The 11,217-nt window shown below is 37.7% G+C and overlaps 1 protein-coding gene across 1 annotated transcript; it reads right to left on the reverse strand.

Annotated features, from left to right (window-relative positions):
- Positions 1-399: 399 nt before the first annotated feature.
- On the reverse strand, positions 400-10,955 carry LOC111239444 (serine/threonine-protein kinase 4-like). Its single transcript, XM_022769330.1, has 10 exons — positions 10,924-10,955; positions 10,312-10,464; positions 9,228-9,324; positions 8,656-8,741; positions 8,451-8,534; positions 8,154-8,215; positions 7,948-8,037; positions 6,244-6,298; positions 4,298-4,486; positions 400-1,785 (listed from the first exon to the last, which is right to left on the reverse strand). Exons 2-10 carry the CDS (start codon positions 10,450-10,452, stop codon positions 817-819), a joined length of 1,773 nt encoding a protein of 590 aa, XP_022625051.1. The 5' UTR covers positions 10,453-10,464; positions 10,924-10,955; the 3' UTR covers positions 400-816.
- Positions 10,956-11,217: the final 262 nt, after the last annotated feature.

Genomic DNA, 11,217 nt, shown 5'->3' on the forward strand with positions numbered 1-11,217 from the left:
GCAGTTTTGCCTGCATGTGCAAACAACGTAAAGTTTAAGGTAAACAACAACAACATTCTGGTTCGTCGTGTTACCACCCGTCGTGTGAACGGTTTCTGTGCCAACTTTGCAAATTACATTTGCTTGCGCTTGATCAGTTGCGGAAAATCCAAACCAATTCCATATAATGGAGGTGGAATTTTTTTTAGTGACCAACTCCGTTTGGCTTTCAGCCATCGCTCTCCATGTGCTACCGCTACACGCACAAACAAGGAGGCGGATAGGAAAGTGCGTCACTGCCCGTAATTCGCTATGATTGGTCGGTCAGGTTGACGACGTCAATACGTCTGGTGCGTCGGTGCATCAGCATAGAACTGCAATTTATAGAATGTGCCCTAGACGATCCCACGATCTTTGCAGTTTGAAAGATCGTCTTCACGTTGTAATCCTTCATGATCTAATATCGTCATATCGCCCACCCCTATTACAGTATTATTCATTAGACACAATTTCTAAAAATTGATTTAGTTAATAAAGTATTTACATTTGAAACTTATCTTTGATGACAGAAGGTCTGAGTTTGAGACTAACCTTTTAAAAATTTTTGAGTTCTGCATATTTAAAAAGGTTGTCGTAACAAACATCACAGTGTGGTCTGATGTACATTAGACCTCACCCAAATGTGATGTACCATTGCACAACAGTGTAATATCAACTGTTGAAACTGCATAGACTTGGAGGACAGCATGGAGCAAACACTAAGTGGCAGCACAATCAGAATTTCCTACTTGGCATACCTGCACCTAAATGCTGATTTGATTTAATGGAACCTTTGGGTTACATTAATTCCATATCCTTCCATTCATTATCACTTTGAACCTCAAGTGAAGGAATAGATGAGATGATGTGATTGAGCTCATCCAGGACTGTCTGCAAGTTGTTTGCTGCTTCCCTGATTGATCGGACAAATCTCATGATCTCAGATCTCACTGGGGTGGTATCTTTGGAAGACTGATCCTGTTCCTGTGATGTGTCTGACTTGTGCACTTGCATCACTGAGCTGGGCAATAGTGCAGCTTGGTCAAAGGTAGACATAGTGTCATCAGTCTCAAACACTGACTCAGAAGGTGCATGCCCCTCTGCGTCCTGTGCCTGTCTAATATGGTGTATCTCTTTGGCATCCATAGCAATAAAAAAGATATCTACTGCTATAAATAAACCAGAAAGCACACCTGTTGCTACCTCTGCTACACGTACTGCCCTGGATGCCTGTGCTGCGATCCTGCCGATGTTCAACACTTGAACTAGTCGAACCAGTTCAGCAATGGAACCTATGCCCCTCCCTGCCCTGAAGCCAAGCCTTGTCAGATGGTCTGTGTTTAACTGGCTATCCTCAGTGTCATGCATGTCAGCTGAGCCACATCTGCTCCTGATGTTCTGTAAGCTGTTGCCAATCTCCTGTAACCACGTGACAACTGCTTGAATTTTCTGTTCAAACTCTTGAAGGATGCTTTTAACAGCTTTGCGATCAGAGGACTGGTTCACCATATTTTTGAGATTTGAGGCACCAGCAGTGACCCCACCAACTGCACTCACTCCCACTCCAACCCCAGTGACAATGAGAGAGGCTCCCAAAGTGAAGGGGGACAGTATAAGGCCCACTATGGATGTAATCCCCCCCACTGCTCCAATCACTCCTCCTGCTAGGCTGCCGATGGTGGCACCTTGATGCACACGTTCCAAATCATCAGCCACATCTCTTAGCATGGTCAGCTTGGTCTGGAGTTCCACCATAGTTGTTTTGGTCTGTTGAAAAAGTAAAGACATTACCAATGGAAAGTTATGCACCTAGGGACAGTTCAATTAAAGAGCAACTTAAAGCCAAAAGCCATTTTGTTTGCTGATCTCCAGAGGTTTTCTAACCTTGCTGCAATGAGGCACAAGGGAACTCCAGGACCCCATGACATCAGTGTTGGGTGTGGTTACAGGTGCAATAAAGCACACTTCTGATCACACCCAACAAAACTCATCAGTGATGCTGGGTGTACGCAGACGTGAAAGACTGCTGTACAATCTGGTGTTACAGTACAGTGTATACAGTAGGGGGTGGGCGATCTGGCAAAAGGTAAGCAAAGCTTATTGGGTAGAATCACGATCCACAATGTTAATTATGATCTGCATACCGTTTCCTGCCCTGATTTTACTGTGAAAGCCCTGACTAGAAGTTGTAATTGGTATCTTTCTGCTGCTTTGGCGCTTCTTTTGGATGTTTGTCAGCTCGTCACTGTTCTTCTGTTTACTGATTGTGTCACATCCCATCACACTTTTTGCATAGTTCATATGGAGCGTTTGTTTGGTGTTATAGCTCAGTGTTTTTATTTGAAAGTTCAGTCGCTGCTGACCAGCTAGCCCTGGATTGTCCCACCTCATGTTTCCCTGCCTGCCGGCAGGTTTCTCCATCCATGGTTAGAGTGCAAGCCACTGTCTTGGACTGCAGTGGGTGATGGTGGTTCATGTTCTGCTCCAGTGGAGAACTTGTACATGTGGTGCTATGCCAAGGTCGCGGAGGTTGCAGAGCAGAAGAAGGTGTGCCATCGGCACCTGCAATTTGCCGGCCAGCTCTTTAATATATGACAATGCGCTGGTTAGCAGCGATTGATCTTTTAAAATTACATATCTAAATATAGCAACTTTCAATGATGCAATCTGTACAGTTCTTCTGAAAAGGAGATAATTTGCCAAAGTAAGATGGTCCACGACATAAGATCGTAACATCACTCACCCCTACGCTGCTCTTTAAAGTTCCATTTGATCAAGCGAGGTATGAATTATATATTAAGAAACTACATTTTTATTCAGTAGTATTTTTTTCAACATTACCTGTGTAATAAGTCTTTATTTGTGGGAATGTGTGATTTGGCTAGAGCTGCCACTGGTCGAGCAATTGCACATTATATTTTCTCTTTTTGCCTTCTTCTTGTTCTCTTCTTCTACTTCTTGATTTTGGTCCCTGATAGCTAAATGTACTCCATTTGCGACATCTACTGATTATTAACATGTCCAGCACACAGGGATGCTGGAAATCAGTCAGAGTTGGGGGTGCTGCGCAAAACTCTTTTGGTTGGATGGAGTTAATGTTAGCAGGGATTTGTTATCTGCCATAGGACCATCTGGAAGGGGTAGCATTGACCTTAGCGCTGATGTTAGTTAGCTGCTGCAAGGGAGCGAGTCGACTGCGGGAATTCTGTAGGATTTTTTTGCTGTTTGGCTTTGGGGCAATTATTCAACAAATCAGAGATTCTTGTTTGAGACATGGTGAAGTGCAGTACTGATATCCAACCCACCATTACAGGTCACTAACAGGTTCTGCTTTACATTTGTGCATCAGATACATTGAAAGTACACTGTGTTCTAAAATTAAATCAAATAACAAACGGTGGATTTCAACAATTAACAAACAACTGTGTTTAAGAGGCTGCTTATGCTCAAATAAAATATGTTCTTACTGATTTGTTTAGTAAACTTGTCTTACAGTTACAGTTCCCTGCCAGTATTGGGTGCTGCAGGCCTCTCAGCATCGCTACTTCCAGCTTCCCTGACAGCACATTATGTAGAAGACTGTTGGGACTGGGGCTTAACAAAGTCTTTTGGACAGTAGTTACCTGTTTAGTACTTAGCCTATTTTGTGTGCAAAGTTGTGCCAGATATTCTCATAATAGATTACAACACTACCAAACAAGCTCTACCAACCTACACAATAAAATCAACACCTTTCTGGCACAGTCCTGAAAAAAATGAACATTATAAGGGTAGGAGTGTTTGCACGGTAGTTGTACAAGGTTCTTTTAAATTGTGAAAGGTTTCCTTCTTTCTGCTTACTTTCTGCTTGACTCATATCGCAATAGTTAGATTGCATTTTTTTCATTTGCTAATGTTGTTGCATCTTTCTGGACTTAATTGTTAAAATCAGTTGAAAAATGTAAATTGTAAAATTTATTTGAAAGCAGTTCTCTGAAGTTTGACTAAAAATATTAATTTGTGGTCTTGTCTAAAACTAGATTAAAAAGTTTTTCTTTGACTAAGACAAAACTAAATTGTTACTTCCCATTCACCAGATCTGAATCCATTAGAAGAACTTTGGGATGTGATAGAATTATCATGTCAACATGGACCAGAATATCAAAGTAATGTTTCCAACATCTTGTGGTAAGAAGAAGAAGAAGAAGAAGAAGAAGAAGAAGAAGAAGAAGAAGAAGAAGAAGAAGAAGAAGAACTTAGCCCATTTAGCTGAAAACACTGATAGCTGGCGGTGTCATACCTTGTTTAAGAGACAGCGTATGATGAAGGGGCGCTCCAGGATTTCACTGGCTGTTGGTCTTGATTGAGGGTCTCTACTAAACATATCATTCAGGAGTTGGTGAAGCTCTGGTGGGAACTTCTTTGGGAGAGATGGGCAAGGACCACTAATGACCTTGGGCATGAGTGTGATTGTCGTCTCTGCTGAGAACTGAAGCAGAATTATGATTAGAAAACACAATTGCAATAAAATGACCCTCCTCATTATTCAGTAGGGAAAATAAACATATTAACAATGAGTTTATTTTTTGTTATTTTACGGACGTCATGTTATTCCGTGTCTGAGGTTAACATTTTGCTCAAAATTTGTCTGAAAGGCAGACAGAAACATATTTTCTGCCATAGACACTGAGAGTCTGCATAATTTTTTAAACATTAACTGTATTTAGATGCTTTTAGTATAATTTTTAGTGAGGATGTGACGAATTGCAGGTGGGGTATGTTGCCATGTTTTACAGTTATATTCTTATTTTACGCAAGTTTTGCTGATACATTGTGAAAGCATGCAGCCCTCTCTGCCATTTTGTACTTTAGTTATGTTTTTCTCTACCATAAACAATGTAGAGGCTCTTACGGTATGTGTGTTCTGACAGTAGAGAAGACTTGATATGTTACCTTGATATGTTTTAAAGTTCAAAGTTACACCGTTAACTGTAAAGACAATGTTGGAATATTTTAGATTGGGTTACAGTTTTTCTCATTTGTTAAAAGACTTTTTCTGGTCTAATGTGTCCCTGTGTAAATTGTTAATTTATCTACATGTGTCAGAATTTTTTTTAAGTATTTCATATCAAAATGCCTCCCTGACTTTCTTTTTCCTTGTAAAATAATTTTGATGACTCATCCTGGATTCATTCCCTAATTGATGTGTCCAGTCAAATTGGATTTTGGATGACTAACCCCACCTATCATATTAAACTGCACTTCATTCTGTGAAAACCTTAAAACCTTACATATCCTGCACTGTAACAGAATGTTTACAGCAAGGGAGCTTATATTATTTTGGGTTAATTATTTTCATCAACTAGAATCCCTAATTTTTAACCATGAGTATGGTTATTTATTTATTTTTGGCCATTTTTGGGTTTATTACAATAGTGATTATGACAGTGAGAGAGAGAGGAAAGTTAGGGAAGATAGAGAGAGAGAGAGAGAGGGGATTCCATGCAGCAAAGGGCCTGAGTTGGATTCAAACTCAGGTCACTGCAGTAAGGACTGAGCCTAAATAGTATGCGCTCTACTGGATGAGCCAGTTGATCTTGTCAATTGATCTTTGTCAATATACTGTCTATAATGCCACTTTTGAATGTCATTAATTTAACTGAATATTACTATAGTAATAGTAATATTATAATATTATAATATAATAATATCCAGTTTACAAATAATGTAATATCTTGATAAATGTGGGCTAAATTGGTCATTTGTTTTATTGCGAACCAATTCTTTACTTGTAAATGTTCATTTAGAAACTGTCTTTTCTATGTATGTAAAAACGATCTAAGAACATCAACAATCAAATTATTTATTGCAAATAGTCGCAATTTAAATAGAAAATGCTGTGTTGGTTTTGTAATCTCATTAATGTTTTGATTCAATATTTATACAACAAACTTTAACATACAAACTAAGGCTGTCACTTTTTATTTGAATTTCAAACATTTTTTCAAACATGGGGGAATTAATATTTCCAAGTTAATAGTTGAATTGTAATGATCTGTTTGAATTCAAAATTTACAGTCTAGAAGTGCAACATGCTGTTTGAAGTAGTTTTACTTGTAAGAGGGCACTCTTACATGTATCAGCTTCACTGAACGAATTCATTCAAAAAAACTGTCATTTGAACTTTGTCTGAACTTGACTTTTGGAAAAAGTGACAGCCCTACTGCAAACCTTTGGGTAACTTACCGCTGGTTTTTTAGTACAGAGCTCCCAGATTATGCATCCCATTGACCAAATGTCACTATAAATAAAGCAAGTATTACTATTATTATTTTAGTAGTAGTAGCATCAGCAGTAACATCAGTAGTAGTAGTAATACAAAAGAGATTTTCAAAAATGTTATGCTTATAATGAAGCAGGTAACAACATTAGACAAAAAAATCCTTAACTCAATTAGCTTATTCGAGTTGAGTCAGAGCAACTTCAAAATATGTTGTTAACAACAACAACAAAAAAAAAAAGAAAACATTTGGCTGGGTTTTCCACCATACAAATTCACAAATGGAAAACACATGGTGGAAAAATGATAAAAAAATATTATAAAGAATTATATTTGTATGCAGTGCAAACTTCAGCCAGAAAAGGAAACTGATAACTGTGAACTGGGCTCAAGATATGTGGAGATACTGTATTTGTTAAACACATTTTCAGGGCTGTCATGCTGGGACAATAGATGGGATGAACAGAGGTTTTCCCCAGGATGCCTTTTCGGATGAAAAGTTATAATTTTTAATTTACTTATTTCAAACTATTGTTAAGCAAACTGAACCAAGTTAGCCTGCAAACCAATTCCTGGCCTGAATTATTGTTTCAGTCTGCCCCTGATGTCATGGTCTTATACTCACTGCTGTACTGTCGAGTCTGAATTCATATCTCACACTATCTATAGCTACAAATTTTTACAGAGGAAAGTGAAAAAGAACTACAGTTTAATGTGCAACTTGTTCTATTGCATGTGTTGTTCTCCAATCATCATAAAATTAATCTGTTTACTATATGATTTTTATTAAGTGTGACACAAACTGTATGTGATGGTGTGTCTCCTGTTGGGTTTTGGTAGGCCAGTCCAAGTCAAAAGTCTGGGGCCGATTTTTATTTCCACTCTAGAATATTAAGAAATACTAAGAAATACAGACACTAGGTTCTCAGCAGTAGAAACAGGTGTGTCTTAACTTTAGATTTTAAACAAATCAATCTCTCTCTCTCTCTTGCTCTCTCACTCATATGATGAGTAGACATATGTGCATACAATCCCGCCAGTGCCACTGTAAGTTAGTAGCTATGGAGTGTAAGATTAGAATTCAGACTGAACAGTACATATTTTAATTTTAGTAGATCTTCTCCATTCACTGGATATTTCATTTTTTGTTGTTTTTTTTATTTAAATGTGTTACTCAGGTAACACAACTTGGCAACAGTTCACTGTTGCTTCAGTTTTTAAACCATGATAAAACTACAAACACGTAAATGCTAAGCAGGTGGACAGAACCACGGGACCAAACTAAACGTAGTCGGGGAGGCATGAGGGACAGTGGGCCCTGCAGTCTGCTCCACCACACACAATTCATCGATCTTTCTCCCTCTTACTCTCACTCCCTCCCTCTCTCTCTGCCCACATCCTTGCGACCCAACAACCAGCTCGGCTGACAGGGAGTGCCCATGTCCAGCCACTTTGTACCCAACATACACCATAATTCATAGACAAAATTCAAAGTCATATTAAATGATCCAGATCTGCCCTTAAAACTAATGATTTCTTTCTTGGCCCATGTTCCATCCCTCCACCAAGTTCAGTGCAAATAGGTTTAGTGTTTTTTATGTAATCCTGCTGACAAACAAGCAAACAAACACAAGCACAGCTTTTCACATTTGGTTAAAAAACATTTTTACCCTTTTTCATCATATGTCCCCTCTGTGAAGACTTCTGGTGGTAGATAAGTCGTTTCCTCCAGATTAGTGGTTGACTTGGTGTTTTTTAAACTGTGTGGAAAAAAACAAACACATAAATACAACTGAACACATGAATACAACAGTAACATATATTATATACACATATATTATGTTTAAAAAAAAAAAAAAAAAAAAGGGTACAGTACTTTTCATGGATTTTTCCAAAATTGCCCAAGCACACAATTCCAAATTTTGTGAAGGATATGTTCTACAAAAAGAGAAAAGTTAAAACTGTAAATTAAGTTACTCTTTATACACAACTAAAATATTTTTACTGATGAGATGTTTCAAAATACAAATGTATATTTGACAGCCCAAAAGCACATTTGTTTTATTTCAAATGAAAAAAAGGTTCATTTGGATTATTACATATCACAACATCAATACATTTGTTTAGACAAACTATCGTTTAATCAGTGTTTGTGTAACGTGTACTACTGTACCTCTGGGGTCAGATGTTTGTGAAGCAAGCCTTTTTCATGAATGGCTTTCAAAGCCATACAGATCTCAACAATCCAGCTCAGTACCTAGAAAACAAATGATGGTACTTCAAGAATAGTAGGAATGTCAGTTAATTGGAAAATGAACTAAAAGTCAATGGACTGGCCTGTAGTATATTTCACTGATGTAAATTTTACTGTACTGCACCTCAGACTCACTACTGTCTGTGATCTTTGCAGCAAGGTTCCCTCCTTGACAGTAGTCCAGCACGATACAAATCTTGTCTTGTTCATCTTGATGGCAAAAAGGAAGAGATTGTTTACCATCTTATGACTAATTATCTTTAGTACATAACTGTGTAAGATACTTCTAAAAAATAGATAAAAACTATTTTGAGTTTGTTTTTTATTTTAATTTTTAAATTTAAATCCATCTGTTTTTAGAAAAAGCAGTGGCCTTAATATGACAACTGGACTTTGTAATGAAAGACTCGACAACAACTGTAAATCCTTAAATTTGGTCAGTTTTGCAACTTTTGAATTTGCATATTTCAGTATATTGTGACTATCTTCTGGGTCAGAGCTTATAAAAACCATAATTGAAACTATAGTTAAGTATAGTCAACTTGAAGTTGACACTTAACCATAAATAAACCTGATTTTTTTCGCTCATTCCTAAGAAATTGATGAAAGTAAATCTCGCAATGTTAAGGAATGTCTATATCCTTTATCAGTCAGAGGAGCATAAAACTTCATAAAAGCAGATTTGTTAAAACTTACCCTTAAAGGAGTCCCTGCTGCTCACAATATGAGGATGACTTGTTCCCTTGATGATTTCTATCTCTTTGTTTAATGCTGTGTCATCATAACTGACTGTCTGTTAAAAAAACAATTATCATTTATCTTTGCACTTTTAGTGACCTTTGGTGGTAATGCAAATTAGGCACAGAGTGGCACAATGTGGAAGAGAAGATAAATACAGAGAGATACACCTAACAGTTTCAAACTTTCATTCTTCGAGTTGCAGCTCACCTCTTTGTTGTTTGAAGGGACACAGAACATCAATAACTGATTCTGACCCACAAAACCCCATCCCCAGGTTGTATTTAGTGATACAGAAGTGTAATGCATTCACTTGAGGAAAAAAAAACTGCTGTTTTAAAAGAACTCTTCTGAGATTTATTTTTCCTTTTCTCAGAATTCTGAGATAATAATCTCATTAAATCAGAAAAGTAGCAAGAATGTTTTTTTTCCTCAAGTGAAGCTATCGGAATATTTTTCTTTTAAGCAAAAGTCCAAAATCCATTTTCTATCGGGGTACGCACTGTCACAGGGCTAACATATAGAGACAAACAACCAGTTACGCTCACATTCATACCTATGGGCAACTTACAATCGCCAACTAACTTAATGTGCGTGCCTTTGGATTGTGGGAGGAAGCTGGATTACCCGGAGTACCCACGCAAGGAGAACATGCAAACTCCACACAGGCTCTGGAACCCTGAAGGCTCTGTGTTCTGGGTTGAAACCCAGAGCCTACTTACAGTGAGGCGACAGTGCTAACTATTGTACTACCATGACTGCGGCCTCTCTCCAACTGGTCAATTTAATCTATCTGCTGCCTTTCACGAGGATGAGAGAGACTGTGATTGGTTAGCATCACTCCGACTCCATCAGCTGATTCAGTTTTCTGTCTACAAATAATGTATTTGCACATTCCACATTTAATCGTGTTGCCCCTGGTTTGTACTACTGCTGATGGTTAGCAGAATCTGAAAAATTAGTAAGGCATTTGATTCATAATCAGTAATTTGACTACTTTTTCCTCCTTTGTGGAGAGTTTGCTCAGCATCTCATCACTTACCCTCTGCAAAATGATCGTTTTTATCAGAAATGTGTCATCTCCCTTTGTGGCAACAACAGCATTATTTGGTATTATTGCATTTTCTGTTTCTTTTTGTAGTACGTAGCCATTCTTTTCCAGGGTGCTCTGTGCTGTCCCCATCTTGGTTATTTCCTAATGAGATACCAACACACAAAAACATTGTAGTATTGTGTACAGGTGTATGTACATGTTTCCAAATCTCATACTTAAGTTAAAAGTACAAACTGCTTCTTGCTGTTTCTCTTTATTTAGGCCTGTATTACCGCACAGCAAACAAGCAGAAACAGTTACCAAGCAAAACTAGATCTTCTCTGAATAATGAACCTACAACTCACAGATCATTCTTTTACTTACTTGTTAACCTTTTCATTACCCAAATTATGTAGGTTTACTAAGCAAAAGCTCTTCCAGCAACAGAATCACACATTTACACCTGCCAGATAGTTTCGATCTATGTTTGATTAAAAAAAAAAAAAATTGAATATATATATATATATATATACATACATACGGAGAGAGAGAGAGAGAGAGCATTTCTTGTGATAATTAAATTACAACATATATAACATAACATAAAAGTACTGTACGTACCCAGATCAAAAACTCATGTGTGACCTGACGTTGGGGATGAGCGTCTACTCTAACAACCAAAGGGAGCTGTCATTTATACTGAGAGGTGAATATTAAGTTTCCCACCCACATAATGTGCTGTCATAGTGCATTATCCTATCACATCTGTGTCAGGTGGTGGAAAAGTACCACAGCCTGATGAGTTGTAATGGGAAAAACTCTGCCGTGGTCCTAAAAACATTCAAGGGTAAACTTCTGTTTACCCTGTGAAATTGTTGAATGAAACAATATAATATTTTAAATCACAAAAGAATT

This window comes from Seriola dumerili, unplaced genomic scaffold (assembly GCF_002260705.1).
Source record: "Seriola dumerili isolate Sdu_G_001 unplaced genomic scaffold, Sdu_1.0 BDQW01002698.1, whole genome shotgun sequence".
Classification (NCBI taxonomy): domain Eukaryota; kingdom Metazoa; phylum Chordata; class Actinopteri; order Carangiformes; family Carangidae; genus Seriola; species Seriola dumerili.